Below are 20,534 nucleotides of genomic sequence, written 5' to 3'. Positions count from 1 at the left end.
TATCTAAGAGCCCTCTGCTCTGGGCTCCATATTCCCACCCTGACTTTCACAGGTTTTGCTGGGAGCCAGCCCTAGGTCTGTGCTGTGTGGGGTTCAGGCTCTTACCAGGTTTGCTTCATGAGGATTTTGAAGCCATCTGGGCAGGTGGAAGGGACAGGAAGGTGGAGGCTGTTACTGCCCACTCCCCAAATGATGGCCGAAGAGTCCACGTCCTTGTAGGGAATCTCTCCCGTGAGCAGCTCCCACAAAACCACCCCAAATGACCTGATGAAGAAATAAACCAGGATAAATCGAGTTCGTACAGAAGCTGTTAACAAAAACATCTGGAGCTTGAAAAACAGCACTTTGTTGGGAAAAAAAGGGAAATAGGGATGTCTGGTCTGAAACTCCAAGTTGGTGCAATGGTGGTTTTTAACACACCAGGTAACTCCTGCACTGGGCTGAGCACAAAACCACACTGGTTTTCACCTACCCTTTCCTGCTTCTTTGTGAGATTTTAAAGACCCTGAAAGCACATTTTCTGTACAGATTAGCTCTTGCTCCTGTTAAATGAAAAGACTCCAAAGTCTACTCTCAGATAGACTTTGGACTGTTCTTGCTGGTAAGAACAGATAATTGACTACTGCACAGACTGACAAGTGTCTTACAGAGACAACACAACAAAGGTTTTGTGGCTTTTTTTTTGGTTTTTTTTTTTTTTTTTCATTTCATTTAAGTGGTTTTGTTTTCTTTTCCCTAACCAAAAGCTCCCTCTGCTGTTACCTGTAGTTCCAGGTAAGAGTTTCAAGGTTTGAGACTCAGCACAACAACTATTGCAACACAGAAATTAGGAAACAAATGCTACTTGCATACTGTCAGTATCAAAAGCACATGAGGTCTCATCTGATATTCCTTTTGTTCTGAAGAAAGGAAGGATAAAGCAAAAAAAAAATAAATTAAGATCTCAGTCAGGCAAAGAATCTCCTACAAGAACTGAAAGATGTAGGTAAGAAAACTCACTTTGCTTCTCTTCCTTAATGAAGTTGTCAGAAAGAACCAAAACCTTAATTTTTAAGAGCAAACATTTGTTTTGTATACAATCATCACCCACTAAAACACCAAAGAAACATCAAACCAGTCAATACAGAGGTAAATAAAATGCTGCTGAGAACCACCACCACTGTTACTGCACATCTGGGCTGTGATACAGGTGAGACACAACCAGCTCCATTTCCAAGCCAGATGTGCCACCTTACTCCATGTCCCATCCCTCTGTGGGACACTGACCCTGCCAAGCTGGAGGCTACAGCCAGGTGAAAGCTGAGAAGGGTGTTTCTGGCTTGTACCAATATCCAGTGCTTTTATTAAGTACAGAAGAATTTCTAAGGGACAAACTACCAGGTCTAAATGACCATCAGTCAGGAAACAACTTCAGATGAAAAACACTGCACTTTCAAAGCCTATTGGCTTCAAGTCGTGTCTAAAAAAAAAAAAAAGCAACAAACAAGCAGAATATTTCTCTGCTCAAAATCCTTTCTTGTGGGCTGCAGGAAAGCAGGGATACAGGAGATTGGACAAACTACCAGGGAAAGCTCATCTGGTTTCGTATTTGTTATGACTAAGAACTGACAAAGGATTTCCAAGACTCCTGATAAGATTATAGATCTATTTTTCTGCATGCTGTTAGAGATGAGAGAGAGCAGGCATATAAGCAGCTCAGGAACTGTTCTCATTTGTTGGCAGCACTCATGAACATCATTTTTATTCATCTGGAGGGAGGAATGGAAGGCAAGGGAGAGTCTGAGCAATCACCATTGTTGTGAACTCCAGAGGAACTGGAACCAAAGAGCAACATCTCCAAGTCACTGAGGGAAGGAGCAAAGGTTTTATTGGGCAGGATGTTCTATGAAATATTCCTGAACATAAACCACTCTAGAGGAGAGAAAAGGGTGGAAATCCAGCACTGCTTGTCCTCACAATCGTGTGATTCAAAGGAAGGAGTTCAGCAGACAAATGCTGGGTGTGTTCTATTTCCAGAACAACCCAAGTGTTCCTCCCAGAGGCTGTGCTGCAACCTGGACATCCAAAATAAACACACAGGACACCAGGGGCACAAGAGCAGCTGCACACCACAGGTAACATCACCTTCCCTGCAGGAAATCTTGCCCTTCAGATCAAGCCCAGGCCCAGAACTCCAGCAGCAGCTCCTGACTCCACTGCACCCTGGACTACCCATGGCTTTGTCCAGCAGCAACCTGCCCTGCCAGGGAAGGGACAGCATCTGAAGCTGAAAAACCACAGGAAGCAAAATCCCTTCTACTATAAAGCAGGCAGAAGGGCATTTGTCCTGGCTGCTGACACTGAACATGCAGAAATAATGAGGCAGAAACAGAGATGCAACTCCCTTGAGGGCTCTGAAACCTGTGGAGAGGCTTCCCAAAGGAACTCCAAGGCCGAGCCCTCTCAAGCATTTTTAATAGCACAGAGACTGAACTGTTCTTTGTGTCCCTTTGGACGCAGAACATGTTCCACATCTATAGAAACAGGTTCCAAAATACAACCTATCCTGGTTTCCTCCCTCTTGGACCTGAGATTGGATTCACTGGACTGTAATCCTGGGGCTGCCTATAAAACAACCAGCCTGGTGTGCAGGAAGCACAAGGGGGTGGGGAGCAGAGCAGGGGCCTCCCCCAGCTCCAGCATGGCCCTGAAGAGGGACAGAAGTGATGGAAAACTACCCTGGACGTGGAGGCTCCTGAGGGGGCCCTGAGCACAGCACTGGAAGAAAGCTCTGGGCTGGATAACAACACAGGGAAGAATTTCTGCATTTGCTTCCTGCAAGACAGACTGTCTGCACTGAGCCTTAGCTGGAACCTGCAGGTCAGCACTCAGCCAGCACCCCTGTGTCACTTCCCTTCCACCAGAGCCCACCAAAGCTCAGGGCACCAGGCAGAAGGAGAAAGGAACAGCCCACCACAGAGCAAACCATGCCCAGGCACAGGACGAGGAAAGGACATGGAAGGTGCTGGGAAACCAAGGGAATGAGCAGAAGGTGAAGGTACTTGACCATGAACACACTCACCAGATGTCCACCTTCTCGGAGACAGGCTCGTTCCGTATCACCTCCGGGGCCATCCACGCCACCGTCCCCGCAAAGGACATCTTGGTACTTTTATCACTGAGCTCTTTAGATGTACCAAAATCTGAAATCTTTACTGCATCTGTGTGTGTAACCAAAACACTAGAGAAAGGAAAAAAAAAGAAGTCAGCATTTTGTGATTTTTCTTGCACCACAACAGCCACTGGAATAATCCCTTTTTAATCAACACAGCCTTTTGATGAGGCCACACTGCTCACAAATGCAGTATGAAAGAAAAGATTTTGTGTTTTCCCCAATAAAAGCTCTCACGCTCTTTTGAGTGGTTGTGTTTTGTGCCTTAAATGCATTTCTTAATGCTACGAGTCAAAAATCAATCTCAATAAAACTGCAAATTAACAAGTAACTGAGGATCCAGAGGCAAAGCTGTACCTTAAACTGTGCTGTAAATCATCTAAAAGCATTATCTTAATGCACTGTCGCAGACTAAAGAAGTAATAAACATCTAGGGAATAAGAATATAAAGAAGCCAGAACATTTTAGTCAGAAAGCAACAGAGAAATGAGGAAGACACATTCCAGAAAACCAGGGAAGTAACAGGAGAATAAGAAAGAAAAATTAAAAGGCAGGAGGCAACAGAATACCCCACTTTCCAAAAACACCAGATATCGTGAAATCGTTAAATACTTCCTGACTGCTATTTATCACAGAAGATACTGGTAAAATTTCCACTCTTGTTAAGTGCCAACAAGTTGCAATACTTTCACTCTCATTAGTTTTGAGTCAACATGGAGGAAAAAAATAGTAGAGCCTTTTGACCAAACTTTAAACTATTTCTCAAGAAAAGGAAAAAAACAGCCCCAACTGGGGGACGTTTAAGCATCTGAGACTCACTTTGATGACCCAAGGAACCACAACTGGGGGATGTTTAGTTTTGGTGACTTGAGGAACCCAAACTAAGGGATGTTTAAGCAGCTGAGACTCACTTTGGTGACTTGAGGTCTCGATGGATGATTTTGTGGAGGTGCAGGTAGTTCATGCCACTGGCAATCCCTGTGGACCAGTCCACCAGCAGCCGCGGGGTGACCTTCCTGCCGGCCCGCAGGACCTCGTAGAGCTGCCCGTGGGCACAGTATTCCATGATGATGCAGTAACACGGGGCCTGCGTGCAAACTCCCCTGTCAAAGAGGGCACACAGTGAGGAGCAGCAGACAGACAACTGGACAGGAAGGGTGACTTTGTCCTAGACACAGCTTAGCTCCTGGATTGTAAAAGCCTTCCCAGAGAACTTGAACAAACAGTTCTTGCCTGGATAAAGCTGGCAAGGGTCACAACCTACTTGAAGGCAATAATGTTGGGATGCTTGAGCTTCCGCAGGTGCTTGATGTCCGTCTCGTTCTGATCCCTCACTTTCTTGATGGCCACCTCCTCTGCCCGGAATTTCCCCAGGAAGACAGCTCCCTGTGCCCCGCTGCCCAGCCACTGCAGCTCTGAGATCTCCTCGAACGGCACCTCCCACGTGTCTGAGCACAGGCAAAAAAACAGGATAATGGAAAAGGTCAAGATGGTGAAAACTGTCAGAGCATGTCAGAGCGGCACCTGCCACCTCCTGCACCACAGGGTGGCTCTTCTGGAGGGAGTAGGTGACATCTCCTGGCACAGCTGAGGCACACACCACATGTGCTAAGCCCCTTTCAGCCATCCCAGCCACCTCCAGCCTGCTCATTCCCATCCTTCCAGCTGCTTTTTCACCACCCTGCAAACCATTTGTGTGAGCCACTCCAGCTTGGCAGGCAGCAATTTACCATACCAGGGACCCTGGACTGGCAATTTTGGGAGGAGATCCTCTACCCCAACACTGAACAAAGTGCATTACTCCATTGAAAAGCATAGATTAGAAGAAACATTTAACATTCACAAATTACATAAAAAATATTGAGGGTCTTTTTCACTCCCTGAAACAGACAAAAATAGGAAATAAAAGTCAGAGGTAGCAGGCTGTAAAACACAGAGCAGCAGCCACCAAGATAGCAAACACAAAGCACATCAACCACCAGCAGGAGGCACAGAAATAGGTCCTTCCCACACCAACATCGTGTATATCAATGTTAAACAGGCAAAATAACCTTAAGCAATTCCTCCTGTTCAGTACCACACGCATTTGTAGGATAATGCTGGAGTGGTCCAGTGGCACTGTATAAACTGTTTGAAGAGAGCTGCACCCATCAGAACAGAAAGCCCTATTCCATATCAATCACCTTGAAATTACCTTAGGTCTCACAAACAGTAGGATAAAAGACAGGCAACTGTTTATTTACTGTAATTCAAAAAAGATCTGTGTTTGGAGAATGAATTACTTAGCAGCAAACCCAACAAAGTAACCCAGTGATTTCTGAAATAAAAGGAAGTCACACCTGTAGGGATCTCTGTTTCAGATGACTACAAAGGTGTGCCCTAGTCTCATCCAGACTTGGAGCCTTTGGGTTGTTGTTCCCACGGCTGCAGCTGAGATTATGCCAAAGTGTCCATTCTAGATACTGTTACCACTGAAGGGAAATTTGTATATCCCAAGTGTCTGTGGGCTGATCCCAGCTCAAAGCTTTCCCTGGGATCATTCCTGTGACAGGCAGGCAGTGGCTGCTGTCTCCTGCCGAGCGAGCCCTCCCCAGGCACGGCCATGGAAAAGCAGCTCTCCCCCAGAGCCAGACCCCAGCGCTCCTTCTGCTCACTGAACTGAAAACAAAAACATTGCTCATCCGCAGCACAAATTCCCTCCGCCTTGGCAGGGCAGAGTTCAACCCCCAGCACATGTTCCTTCCCAGACACAAGGCTATTTTCCATACTTATGGATCTGCCCACAGCTCTGAACATAAAATGGCATTTAAGTCTTAGAAAATTTAATCACTAAAAGATTTTAAATAAAGAAAATAATTAGATAATTAATAAAATTCATTCATTCATTCATAATTAAATCAAAAAGATCTGTATTTCTATTTAATTCACAAATGCATCACTTCTGAAAGGAGGTGGCAAATAGAGGTGATTTTTGTGCATGTTGATGAACACTATTTTTATACAGGCAACATAGAAACTGTTCTGTTGTACTGCAATAGCTGTTTCTTTCATAAAATCGTGGAATGGACTGGGGTGGAAGGGATCTAAAAGCCCATCCAGTGCCACCCCCTGCCATGGTCAGGGACACCTTCCACTGTTCCAGGTTGTTCCAAAGCCTGTCCAACCTGGCCCTGGACACTTCCAGGGATCCAGGGGCAGCCACAGCTTCTCTGGGCAACCTGTGCCAGGGCCTCCCCACCCTCACAGGAAAGGATTTCTCCCCAGTACCCCATCCCTGCCCTCTGGCAGTGGGAAGCCATTCCCCCTTGTCCAAAGTCTCTTTCCATCTTTACCTGTGGGAAGTCTGTCTTTCCTGTACAGGACACAAAATACTGACATTCACTTCCATTAAGCATCTACAGTTTGTGAGCAGTAAGGGATAACTGTATCACCTTGGAACCCTAATTTGCTCTTAATATTTCCTATCAGGTAATATTACCTTCCTTTAATACTCCCTCTGCAATGGCAAAGGCTGAAAGAGGCTGAACACAAAGTAAGCAGAAGTTCATGTGGTTCTTTCTGCAAAGTCATCTTGTGTTTATTTCAGAACACAGATGCTCTCCCATATCCCATTTGCATCCTGTTTGTCAAGGGTACAATTCAGGAAAGAGGTTTCAGTGTAGTGACAGTGAAATATCCCACATCTTTGGGAATATCAAGAAGAACAAAGAGCCAAACCATAGGTAACATACAGTGCAGTAGTCAGACTCTTCTGGGCCTTAAGAAACCAGTGAGACACTTCCCCTAAATAAATTAAAATGCAATAGCAGCAGGAACTGCGCAAGAACTTGCGTTTCTGAGGTGATTAAGAACCATTTGAGTAGAATGATGAGAGTCTATTTCCCATGGGGAAGAAACGCAGGAGCAGCCTGAGCCATTGAACCAATCTATTTGGAGGAAGTTTTTCCCAGCACTGGCTGCTCTCCAGCGCTGGCACCATGACAAGACGCATCTCTGGTTTACACAGACCCCCTCAACACAAGCACCCTCCAATGGGCACCTTGCTCTCCAGGTGCACACAAAAACTCCCACAATGATGGTAAACACACAACTCGTGAAATGGAAGGTGAAAGCAGCTCCTGGAGACAGCTTCTTAATCCAAAGGAAATGGTTGGGAAGCCTAATGAGTCTCTAGGAAACACAAACAAGTCTTGCTTTAAAGTGTTGGAGTCCCCTCAATCCCAATTAAATAACTGGTAGATGCAAATTAAAGAACTGAGTGTGTCCCCCTGAAAGCACTCACCAACAGCCTTTAGAAATCAGGGTAAACAACTGGAAAAACATAGAGGGAGGGATTTTATGGGTCAAACCCCAAATACTTAAACCTCAGATAATCAGCTGGCACTGGACAATACAAAAGCAAACATTCCCTGCAGGAATGACTCCTCACCCAGCAGCAACTGGCATCACTTGATCAATCAGCACAGAGCCCGTGGCAGCTCCCAGCTGACCAACGCTCTGCCCAGCCCGTGTCCTGCAGAGAAGAGCAGGCACACCCCTCTTGTTGACCATTTGGCTGTCAGGAAGAACACTCAAGCAGAAATTTCAACAAGAAGATAATGCAGAACAGTGTAAAAGCTGTTCTTATCTTTTCCCTCTTCCACCAAGTCATGAGCCAAAGCTTCACAGGCAATATGGGCTCAAGGACATGAAACCTATTTGTCTTTTACTGCTTGCAACCACAACACCATCACCATGTCCCAAAGAATGGGCCTGCAGGACAGCCAGAGTAGGTGGGCAGAGATACCAGGGAGCAAAAAGTACCGTGAAACACCTGCAAGCAACATTAAATGGTTTGGGTTGGGTTGGAAGGGACCTTAAAGCCCATTCCATTCCATCCCCTGCCATGGGCAGGGACACATTCCACTATCCCAGGTTCCTCCAAGCCCTGTCCAGCCTGGCCTTGGACACTTCAGGGATCCAGGGGCTGCTACAGGTTCTCTGGGCCCCCTGTGCCAGGGCCTCATCACCTGCATTAGGAAGGATCTATTCCTAATCTAATCTTAATCTCTCTTCTATTAGTTTAAAACCATTCCCCCTTGCCCTATCACTACCTCCCCGCATAAAAAGTTGCTCTCCCTCTTTTTTATAAGCCTTCTTTAAGTACTGGAAGGCCACATGGCTTCAGATCCAAACTGGACTCATACCATGTCGTTGATTCAGCCCAACACAAAGGATTACTCCTGGATGAGGCTTTAAGTAGTTGTCTGATAAAGAAGAGGGGGGGGAAATCATCTGCACAGATCCATGGCACCAGCCCAAAGCTGTAAAGCAGCTCCCAGGGAGATGAAAAGCCACCACTCTGAATGAAAATCCTCTCTCTGCTGCTGAAAGAGCCCCAGACATTTCCTCAGCCACGCAGCACTTGCACAAACACAATCCATGCATCCTCTGTGCTCTTGCTAAAAGACAGCAAAAATAAAAATAATCACATACATCAGTTACTGAACTGCTGGCTTGTATGTAGCTGATGAAATGCAGACAAAAAAGATTTTCTGGTGACAAGAAGCAAGAATGAGATCATCTGGAAAAGAGAACATGAATATTCTCACAAAATCCTCAAGTTTCAGCACAGAAGCAGTTTGAAAAGGTTTATCCTTGGGTAACAGAAGTGTAGTACTGCCATCAGGGTAACAGATGTTATCAGAGCCAGACAATTGAGCAGCTCCAGAAGAAAAAAATTATTTATTTTTTTTAAAATCTTCTTCTTACTCCCCTTTCAAACAGTGAAGACACTGAAAATGCAGCTCAACCACAGAGGCTACGTATAGCTGATCCCAGTTAATCCTGAGCCTTACCACATCTGCAGCCAGCTCAAATCTGCACTTCTAGAAGGGCCTGATGCCAGTAGCAAACAGCAGAGTGCCCCTGGATGTGTGGCACTGAACATGCTCCCAACAAGACACCCTGTGCACAGGAAGGAGCTCTGTGTGCACCCTCCAGCCCCAGCACTGCCCTCAGCTGCTCCTTTTCATTCGTTAGTGCTTCAGCCTTTTAGTTTGGTGACTTCCATACAAAAGCGAGTGTCCCCTGTGGGCCACCAAAGCACAGATTGCACTGTGGTCCCCAGTGCCGCTGCTGGCCCGGTTCTATGGGAAATGGGATCTCTCTGTCTCCCAAAGCCACTGCTCCAAGGCCACAGGGACACACCAGCAAGGGATGGCTCAGAGCCACCAGTGGGGACAGGTGTGGGACACAGAGAATTGCTGGGAGCGGCCTCTGCCACGCTGCATCTCTGGCCTTTCCTCAGATTTTTAGCTTCACTTACAAACACTGAGCATCCAACTCAAAGCAGTGTCACACAGACACTGCCCAATGCCTGCTCTGCATGTCATCCAACTGCTCAGAACCTCCTCTTCTCCCTTTCCTTCCCAAGGGAGACTCCCCACCCGGACAGCCCCTTCCAAAACTGCTCACCCTTTGTGCAATCACCCCAGCATCCTTAATCCCCCAGGGAACTTTCTGTCACTGTTTGTATTTATAGTCTGAGCCACATGTGACACACCGAATTTACAACATGTAAACAGAACCAACTGTGCCAGAGAATTTCAAACCAGGGAAACCCTTGCACATGGGGCTGCTGCTCAGGAGGCACCTGGAATGCAGAGGTGCATTTTCTGCTCATTTATGAACTGGAAAAAACTGACTCCAGGAAGCTGATTTCAAGGCAAATTCACCCAACGTGTTATTTAACAGCTCTGTTCTCTCATATCAGGAGCTGTTCCCCATCCCTCTGGGGTTTAGATTTGAATAACTCAGACAGGTTTCTGACCTTGTATCTTATAATTTGTCAGTGCCAAAAAGCCATTTGATTACTACTGCGTGATGCTCAAAGGAGACTTTGCCCCACGGAGCTGCAGTGGCCAGGCTGTTCCCATTTTCCATAAGCCTCAACCATTTCAGCTCCTTAATTCTAATGACAGCTTGTTCTTTTCCCATCTGCCACCTCCCTCCCCCTGTGCTAGGGGAGAAATCAGACACCAACAGCAGAGCATACTCTGCTCTTTAGCTTTCAGTACCCCCTAAAGATATATATAGAGATAGATATATAGATATATACACAGTCAACTGGGACATCAACTTATTCCCAAGCTACAGATTTTATACGTATTTATACTCACATACACTTACACGTTTACGCTTACACACAAATGGAAAAGGTATAAATATTAAAGAACATATTTCTGGAAAGACAAGTTACTAAATGATATTTTAAAGAGGAGAATTACTCCTGAATAAAAAGAAATAAAAGTCTTTTAAAAAGAGAAGCAATACTCATGCTGTTTGGTGGTCAACTGGGGACAGCCTTCATCTGGAGGTTCTGCAGTGGAAGAGCCTATATCAGTGTTTTCCATCTGACATAAAAAACCTCCAGAAATTAACACAGGGATGGTACCAAGTCCTTCAACACAATTCCTTCTGATCCCCAAGCTCAGTTCAGATTCAGGCCTTGTCTCCATGGTCCAAGCCACGGGGCTGAACAGACAGTTGGTTCTGACTCCCTCACGAGCTGCCTTTGCCACACACGATGGCCAGCCCTGGAAACCCAGGACAGGGCTGGATGAGACAAAAACGTGCAGAGCTGGGGACGAGCCCTGGGTTACTGGCCTCACGTCACCCCAAGGCAGGGCAGGCTGTCCCTCTTACCTTGCTGCTGCAGTTTGTAGTCCGTGGAGTAGGCCTTGCCGATGATGTTCCACACGGGCCGCAGGCACCCGAAGAGCCCCTCAAGGAAGCCGCCGCTGCCGCTGCCCGTCCGGTTGAACTGGACCTTCACGTCATCGGTGGCCCCATTGGTGTCGCCGTCCCCCGGGCTGCGGGTGCCCTGCGGGAGCCCCGGCTCGGGCTCGTCCTGCTCCCGCAGCTGCAGCACGCTGTTCTCAAAGTGGTCGCGGGCGTCCTCGCTGACGCTGGTGAGCACGGCCGCCGTGCCCGGGCTGCCTACGCCCTCCAGCAGCTCCGCCGGCAGCGAGCCCCGCTCCCGCACGTCCTCCAGCAGCTCGGGGGACGGGTGGTTCCCTGCCGCCGGGTGCTCCTCGGGGAACCTCCCCGAGTCCTTGTCCTCACAGAACGCTTTGCCCATGGAGTTGGGAGAGGAAGACAGGCTCAGGCGCTCCTGAGTGCTGGCCATGATGCCGTGAGTGTGCATCAAGGAGACGGCCCAAAGGGGTGCTCAGAGCATCTGTAGGACACAACTCACATGTGACGCGTGGGCCCAGTACCTGAAACAAGAAGAAAAAGAGGAACTTTCAATTTTTTATTTAAGTATTTTCACTACGTGCAGTTTCACTGAGGTGAGCTGATAATTAACTAGACTTTCCAGACAGCTGCTGATACTTGGTAAATAATTACTGCCCTAAAAGAAACAAATAAATGGTTCCAACAGAAACTCCACTCAGGCAATACTCTCGGTAACCTACTGTAGGAATTGCCCAGTAAACAAACACCATAATTTTGAACAAGAGCCTAAAGGTCAAAATCGTGAAAGACTCTTTGCAGAGAGTTCCCATAGCATTATCAGACTGAAGCTGGCCCCAGCTCAGCTATGGTTTGAGTCCCACCACTGTTCCTGGGCCTGGCACAGCCCACAAGATCAAGATCCCTCTGCAAACCCTCAAGACAAGGTGTAAGAGAAACAAAACCCAGTGATACAGGCACCTTGATTCCACCAAGGGATGGTTTGTGGCTGCTCCCTCAAAGCCCCACCTAGTTATGACCATCCTGGACCTTTGACTGACCTTCCATATCCATTGCAGCAAGATATGTTCAATTCTCTAACCACATCCATGTCACCCTCATAAACAAGTAAAACCTTGTGAGTTTTACAGAACAGCAGATCCTCCTTGGTGATCTCCCACCACTGCCCTCCACTTGTCCCCTGCATGAGCTTCTGGGAGGATGCACATAAAACAAGAGCTGGGATCCCTTTTAAGAAGTGCCACCATCTCTCGCTCCATGCTCCTGGAGGTCCATGACCTGAGAGGTCTTTTTTCCACAACAAATGGTGGTGCCACCTTCTCACAGAGCCAGGTTGATGGCTGAGAGTCATGCTGCCCACTGCAAAACCAGATTTGGGATAGTCCCTTCTGAAACAAGAGGTTCTAACACTGGGCCACAGGTAACGAAGTGAATTCAGTCTGCAACATGGAACAAAGTCCAGTTTTAAATTCCATAAGAAGCTGAGAGTGGGGAAAAAAATGCCCTTAACAGAAAGTATTTTGTTAAAAAGTAAGATCAGTTATAGTGCAAATTTGCAGGCTCTGCAAACAGCCATTGGAAGGGAGAAAGAGGTGGCCAGGTAGGACACAGCCAATGGCAAGGGAACAGCTCAGTGCCATAACTCCTCAGGATGAGGTCACTGCAGAGAGGAGAGATAAGCCCTTCAGCCTGCAGGATGAAAAGCTCCTGCCTTGGGCTTCAGCCCCTGTCCAGCAGTAAACAGGAACAGCCAGGAACCTGGATTGCCTTCCTGTATCCTGCCTGATCACATGGGGTTTGCATAGAAGCTTTATTTAGGTAGTAAACTTTGTTCTTTAAAAGAAAGCAAAACAGTAAGTGAGGCAGAGGTTGAAGCACAGCCCAAACCAGTACAAGAGCTGAAACAGACTCATATGGGAAGCTGGAGAGTTGGTTATTCCTGACCTGCCAGGACCAGCATTACAGTGACCAATTCACCAGTGTGGGAAGCCGCAGTGTGACCTCATAGTACAATTACTATTAGCAGCAGTTGTTGTATTATCACAGATTTTGTTATTGATAAGAAAATGCTTCAGACCTGAACAGAATTTCAGAAAAATACCAGGCCCAGCCCAACTCAGTGTTTCTGGGCACAGCCCCTGATCATTACCTAAAGTTGGGGAGTGACAAGTGACTGTTTAGACAAGAGCAAAATGTGATCACTATTCCTAGAGAGAAATCTACTTTTTTCTGATATCTAAAATCTGCTTAATATGCTAAATATAGAATATTAAGCAATGCAAATAAAACATCAGCCAGGTGTCCTGCAAGAAGCACAAATGCAAAGGCTAGAATTTGAACTATCAGTGTCCCAAAATATCTCAAATTTAAGCCTTGGAAAGTGCATTAAGAATTAAATCAGACTCAGAGGATAAAAACTTTGCCGTTATGCGACTCTCAAGAGCACACTACTACAGTCTAAGGTTTTGCTTTTACATTTTTACAGTTTTCTGCCTCTGGAATGTTTGACTGTGGAGGTTTAATAGGGAATGAACAGCCTTTCACTACACAGCTCAGCCAAGAACAAAGCCCCAGACTCAGGGATATCAGGTCTGTTTTCCTAGATCAAATTGCCTTCTCCAACACTGAGACGGTTCAAACAAAAAAAGCCTTCAGGCACAGTGTCCTGCCACTTTACATACCCCTGTATGTGCTCCATGGGGAGAGAAGGCATATAAAAGTTATGGAATTATTTTCAAACTGGCATGATACAGTCTTATTTAGACCCTTACATAAGCAGCCTGATTTTCAGAGGTGTAGCAAACTCATTGTTTGGAGAGCATGAAACAGCAGCACTTCTTTTAAAAAACTTCCTATCAAGCCAACTTGAAGCAAAGTGGCGCAGAAACCCTGGCAGGGGGAGAAAGTGGTTTCTGCCACACCACATCAGTGCTGATTTGTTGGGGAAATTAATTTTTTTAATTCTCTTCTATTGCAGTTGCGATGTGCAACCTCTTGCCTCAGCAAAATGTGATTTAATCCAGTGAAATTAGGTTGGTTTAGATCTCAACATCTTCAAATGAGGGAAGAAGTCCATTTTCCAAGTTTTATTGTCATGCCACCACTATTCTCTTAGTCATAGTACTGAAAGACTGAGATTTTTCACACTGAACTCTTCCTAATAAAAGAAAAGCAAAGAAAAACATTTTCTTGAAAGTTCTGGGTTTCACTGTATCCAGACTGCCATTCAGGATGTATTGATAAGGACATGTAACAACAGCACAAGGTGGAATGGCCTTCAGCTGAAGGAGGGCAGGTTTAGTTTAGATATTAGATATTAATTGTTCCCTGTGAGGCCCTGGATCCCTAGAAGTGTCCAAGGCCAAGTTGGACAGGGCTTGGAGCTACCTGGGATTGTTGAAGGTGCCCCTGCCTATGGCAGGGAGTGGAACTGGATGCTTTCTAAAGTCCCTTTCAACAAAAACCAGCCTGGGATACCATGTCTACGATCTGCACGTGCATCTTTAGCTTTTCCAAGGAAAGGCATGGCCAAGGGCTGTGCTATTTCTACCCAAGCAATGCTCCTGCTGCAGCAGCCTCCCAGTCAAAAGCTGGAAGCTCCATGTGTGGGAGGACCGTGCATATTTAAGAGATTGAGATTTCACAAAGTGCTGCTGCACACAGAGACTTGAAGGCAGACCCTTGGATTTGAACTGTTTTGATGAGTTCATGCACTCTGCACTAACAAATTTCTTTTCTGTCTGGAAGGAGACTCAAGGCTCGATGTAATTTTGTACGATCACAGGTTCTCATAAATGATTCCATTTCCATGCAAAATACTTTTTCCAGGCAAAATCCCACCACCCCCAGACAAGAGCAGCATGAAATGCACCTCTTCCCAGAAGAGTGAGGCTGCACCTCAACATGTCAGGCAGCCCAAAATTCAGTTTGAAACTATAGATAAGTGAGAGTTTATCTGAATCACCAAGTGGGTGAAGCAGCTACCAAGGCACACTCTCACCTTGCCTGATATTGTGTCTGTCCCTGGAAACAGCCATCCAGGAACGTCCTCACACTCCCCGAGAGCCACCAAAGCACATGGCTGCCTATACAAGTTCAATAGTCATAGGAGAGTCAATCCAATGGTCAGGTTTGCAGGTGAGTTAACCCAATGCCTTGTGTGAACCATTACTGAAGTTCCTCCTTTAAAGTTTCTCCTTTAAAGAGCTGTGCTAAAAACTGAGTGGGAAATCAGACAGCAGTATTCCAGACACAGCACACAAACCAAACCAAATGAAATGTCAGTGTGCTGGGAAACTGGTGTAAGCACAGAGGCCACCAGTCTCCTGACAGCCCAAGACTCCAGTAACAGTAAGTTCCCTTCCTTGAATGCTGTTTCTACGTTAGCCAGTGAAGCACAATCTCTGCTTGCACCTCCAACATGCAAAGGAATTAAAAGCAATTGTCTGATCCATGTTTAGGGACTGAAACAGAGCTGCTGGTAGAAATAATCCAGCTGGTACATGGAACTACCACAGACAGAGGAGATTCCTGCCCAATCACTCCTTACAGCCAAGCCCTGTAGTCCCCTTGCTTTTTCCTGGCACTCAGTGTGATTTCCTCTTGGCTACAGTGGGCACAACAAGGTTACTACACATTTCATCACTGATAACATGACTGGAATTTATGCATGTATCATCTCAAATAGTGGTTTGTGACAATGCTTTAAAAATGTTCTAAAATCTAACAAAACCCCAAAAAGCTTGTCTGTAAAGCACAGACATCATGTTCTCCTGCTCCTTGTGACTCTCTCAAATTCTACAGGGAATTTTTACAACAGATTGATGCACAGTCCTCTCCTATCCCAGTACAACTCCAGCACAGGAACAACTGAGAGCTGCTGAATTGGCAAGTCCCAGAGCTTCTGTTGTCACTTCTGACCTTTGGGGTTTGAACCATGTGGTTTTACTACACAGGATCTCAACAGACTTTCTTTTCCTGGTCTCCTGGTGAAGAAAATGTTACATGAGTGGATCAGATACTCCTCTTCTGCCACATTTTTTACACTACTCAGAATATAGGCTTGTGTTTTGCATGGTTGCTTTGAAAACAAGAAGTAAAAGCAGATTTATTAACAGAGAATGGGTAACACATCACCAAAAGGCAAACTCATTGTTTTCAGGAGGGTTGAAATTGTTTTTTAAGTTACATTATTGCATCAATTAATTACATTACATTTTTATAAGCTACATTATCAGTTTTGTTAGGTTGTAAAAAAAGAAACTACACTATGAAGCTTGTCCACATTAATTTGGTATAACCCAGCCCAGGCTATGGGCAAACCTTTGAGCCCAACCATGGAGTAGCCTAAGGCAAAAGCTTGGGTGTTTTTAAGCCATCAATCTCCTTCTCAAGACACACTGCTCCTTCAAGGAAGAACATTTCTTCCCATCTCACACCCACATGAATGCCCAACCACAACCCAGCCTTATCTTTAAATATTATAATTATATTGCCAAAACACAATCAATTGCTGATAAAACAAGTGAAAATTCTTCATCTGACCCAGCTAGAGATATTCTGCCACTACAATAGCTCTGTTTATATTTCTGCACGTAAACATTTCTCTACAACAAACAGCACATTTACCTGGGAAAGTGAAGTCCTGTCACACTGGCTTTTTTGTGCTTTACACTGCTCCTTCAGGCTATCAGATAAACACTACAGAACTTCTGCACCTCCTGCAGAATCCTGACTTGAACACATACTTTTACTTTCTCTCTCCAATAAATATTTGGATGCCCACCTCAACATAGGATGACTTTCTTTTGCAGATACCATAATCCTCACCAGAGTGATGTGGTAGCAGCTGCTTAGGGCTCACAACTATCATAATCATCATAATTTTAAAATGTTAATAGAATATTAACATAGCCATGGGCATTAATCATGTGAGACCATGGACATGTAACTATGTTGTAGATAGTCTGTGTTATCATAACAAAAGCCTGACTTCATGATTTAATTTAGCCTTTATTCAATATATTCCATCTGAAAACAGGGACACATCATTTTTGGAAAAGTGATTTTAGTTGCGATATCCTTTTGTCTGTGGCTGTACCAGGGAGAAAGAGAACCCTGTCTAGCTCTGTGGCCTGAACCCTTTCTGACAACGACAAAAATAGCACCATGTACCAGCCAAGAAATATCTATAATGGCTGAATTCCGGCTCTGTGCAGAGCCAGCTGCAGGTCTGCTTGGCACCTTGCACATCCCAAGCCAGCCTGGCTGAGGAGAAAGAAGTGGCACCTAGACTGCAGCAATGGGATGAAGCCACAGAAGCCCAGGAGGTTCATCCATCCCCCCAAAGCCAAGGGAAGGGTGTGCAGGCAGCCAGAGCTGCCACCAGCTGCCCTGCTCACAGCACACTGTGCTGGTGCCTGTGCCTCAGCACACAGAGGACTGGTCCTGTGAAAATGTGTCAAGGAATTTTTTTAACCAAAACACTTCAGGAAACACTCTGCTGTGGCAGGGAGTTTTGTAGCTTAACTCTGTATTGTGGAAGGTAACACCAGCTGCTCTTCACTTTGCATGCCTTTAATTCCTTTCTTTCCTCAAACAGCCAGTTGTTCACTGCTTCAGTGACACCTGAACATATTATCTCTTTAATTCCAGCTGTGATTTTAAAAATTATCCCATCCTCCACTCCAACGCTTTTTCTCAAGTCTAACAATTCTCACTTGACCTTCTCACTCACCATATGAAACTTGCTCTGAGTCTTTGATCACCTCTTGTCCATTTCTCCTGGATCACCTTGGAGTTACAGAATGTAGAATTACAGGATACTTTGGGTTGAAAAAAACTATTAAAACCTTAATGTTCATGGGCAGGGACACCTTCCATTAACCCAGGTTGTTCTAAGCCCCACCCAACCTGGCCTTGAACACTTCCAGGGATGGGGCAGCTTCTCTGGGTAGTTGAAGAAGTCAGACCACAGGCAGGATTCCCAAAAAGGACAGAATGCCACAGAAACGCACAAAGGCACAATGATAATTTTAGTTCTTAACTTCCATGGGTCTCTCACAACCTCAGATTTCATTTTTGAGCAGAAAAAGCTATGTCAGAGACTAACTCTGACTGGATGTTAAGACTGAATTGTGTTTAACGAACACTAAATTGAACTGGTATTTTATCACCCAAGTTCTCTGGAGCCTTCCAGTACCCCCTGCAGGTGGCCTCCATAATTATTACCCTCAACACCTTCCTTGTGCAGTCTCACAGCCTAAACAGAATATTCCTAAAATATCTGGATAAGGGAAGAAAAGGTGGGAAGAGTATGAGTAGTGCTATCTCCAAAGCAGAGAAAAATGTTTTAACATTAACATCCTTTTATCCCTACTCTTATTCCATATCATTTAACTAGTAATCTGTCTGCCAGCCCAGTGTCTCAGTTATTTAATAGCTGTTTAGCCTCTTTAAGAGTCTCTGGTAAGTATTCCTGCCAAAATCCCAACAGATTGTATCAACCAGATCCCTCTTCCTACCATGCTCTCGTCTCCTACAAAGATATTTAATAGATTTCCAAGGCAGACTTCACCTTAAAAGAACTGGTGACTCTTACCCCCACATACAATGTGTGCATCTGCCCTGGCTCTCAGCATAGGAATGAATTTCTACCTCCAACACCACGAGTTAAATGTTTCACTAGAACCTCCCTCAGCATAAGGTCACAAATTTGTGGGGGATGGTGAAGCAGTGCTTGATTTGGAAAGAGAAATCAAGCATCCGCCTCTTTTATTTTACTTTTCCAAAAGGGGGGGGAAAAAGCAATAAAAATTCATCTTGGTGAAGAAGAGAGACAAAGGGCACATCCAGGCTCCCGTGAGTGCAGGGAGACCTCTCCAGTGGCAGGGAAAGCAAGTCCTGCTTCACCTGGCAGCCCTGCCAAGCGCCGGCTGGGAAATAAGCACCTTACGTAACGGCGTATTTTCAGCACTACACACAGAAATGCTGCCTCTATCCTGCAGGAGGTATTTTTGGATCTGTTAAAATGCTACTGTGTTCTTCCAGGGCTTTGCATTCTTCTGCTCAGAAATTGCATAATCTGATGCCATAGGAAGTAAGTGGTGTTGCATAATGACTCTCGTATTGGCTGCAGGGACCGGGGACTGTACGTTCCTGCTGGAGAGCAGCCCTGCTCCGAGCCCAGGTGCTCAGCTTTGGGAGAAAGGGGAGCCCACCAGCCACCTGCCTCTGGGGAGCAGGGGAACAAACCAAGGAGTATGCAGTTAGTCCACAAAAATCAGTGTAACTAAGTCACTCATTTGCTCTTTGCTCCCCTCCCCGTGGCTGCTGCGTGTCGTGAGCTACGTGCACACAGGGAACACACACCAGCTCACCACTGACATCCTCCACCACAGGCCCATCAATACATTGGAAAACATTCAGATGGGATAAAAACAGACTAAATGCTGATTAGCCTTTTATACTACAGAATCTGAATCTTTCATACTACAGAATTACTGCTGAAATCTGTCTCAAATTAAAATGTAAAAATGACCTTAAGTTGCACTCTTGTCTTTCGCCTTTCCAGCTGTCTCCATAGCAGGGAAGAACTTTTCAAACCCAGGCACACATTTCAGGCTCTGTTCTTTTCTCTTCATCCTTCCCAGTTCTGCACTTTTACCTCATTGACAATCCCCATGTTATTACCGAGCCATATGTTATTATATTACTATATAATTACTATATGTTATTATATTACTATTACTATACAACAACAGATTTAAGGATTCAAACTGAAATATTTTACAACAATGAACACCAGAAAATTTCCAGTTTAGTTCACAGAGGCCTTACAGCCCCACTGACATTGCCACATGAAGGCACTAAATGTTCCAGACCAATGAACAATATCTTGAAATTTCCCCCACTTACAAAATTGAAACACCCTATTTTCCTCCAATGAGTAGCATTAAAATTAATTAATGTCTGGAAGATCTTTGAGGATGAAGATCAATATCACAGTGCTGCTTTCAGGAATCTAGTGAATGAATCAAAGTCTCACTTTAATTCACGTGAGGCGTCAGACTGGTCTCAGGTAAACTCACTCACTCCCACGCTTGTTTTTATTTTTATAGTAGATATGAATTATTCAGCATTTGCAAAGCACATTTGACATGTAAATGCTACACACACAAACTTCTCAGCACTAAGAGCTTATGTGCTTCACACCCAGTAATAAAGTAACTCAACAGCTCTCCATGAAAGTGCAACAATTCCTGGGACAGGTGCAGCGCTCTGGCCCCTGCCACTCCACACCAGGTCCATGCCTGGGCACACCTGCTGGGAAGGGAAAGGACACTCAAAAATGCAGCTGGCAGATCTGGGATAGGAAATGACAGCAGTACTAAGTTGTATTTAGCAAGCAGCATACACGAGCAAAGAGGATTACTCCTCGACAGAGGCAGCACAATGCCCCGCTCAGGAGCCTCTCGTAAGCCTGTATTAAGAGACAGCGCAGGGTTAGAGGTGTGAGCCTGCTCCACTACAGCTTTATGTGCTGCTAACACACAAACAACACACTCCTGGGGCTGCAGCCCACAGGAGCTCCTGAGGCCTGGCACGGCTCGTGCCATCCAACCCAGCAGACACCACACTCAGCACA

At 45.5% G+C, this 20,534-nt stretch overlaps 1 protein-coding gene across 5 annotated transcripts in view; it reads right to left on the bottom strand.

The window, feature by feature from the left end:
• MAP3K13 (mitogen-activated protein kinase kinase kinase 13) overlaps window positions 1-20,534 on the bottom strand; it is a 73,263-nt gene that overhangs the window by 14,928 nt on the left and 37,801 nt on the right. For all 5 annotated transcript variants that reach the window (XM_083868774.1, XM_083868778.1, XM_083868777.1 and 2 more), the window contains 5 exons: window positions 10,838-11,412; window positions 4,416-4,599; window positions 4,063-4,254; window positions 3,062-3,220; window positions 106-264 (listed from right to left, as the gene is read on the bottom strand). In XM_083868774.1, the coding sequence (XP_083724900.1) occupies window positions 106-264; window positions 3,062-3,220; window positions 4,063-4,254; window positions 4,416-4,599; window positions 10,838-11,339 (1,196 nt within the window). In that variant the 5' untranslated portion in view covers window positions 11,340-11,412. The remainder of the gene's footprint in view (window positions 1-105; window positions 265-3,061; window positions 3,221-4,062; window positions 4,255-4,415; window positions 4,600-10,837; window positions 11,413-20,534) is intronic.

This window comes from Zosterops lateralis (genome assembly GCF_965231275.1).
Source record: "Zosterops lateralis genome assembly, chromosome: 10".
Taxonomy (NCBI): Eukaryota; Metazoa; Chordata; class Aves; order Passeriformes; family Zosteropidae; genus Zosterops; species Zosterops lateralis.
The sequence above is the reverse complement of the archived record's forward strand: the minus strand, read 5'-3'. Positions and strand labels throughout refer to the sequence as shown.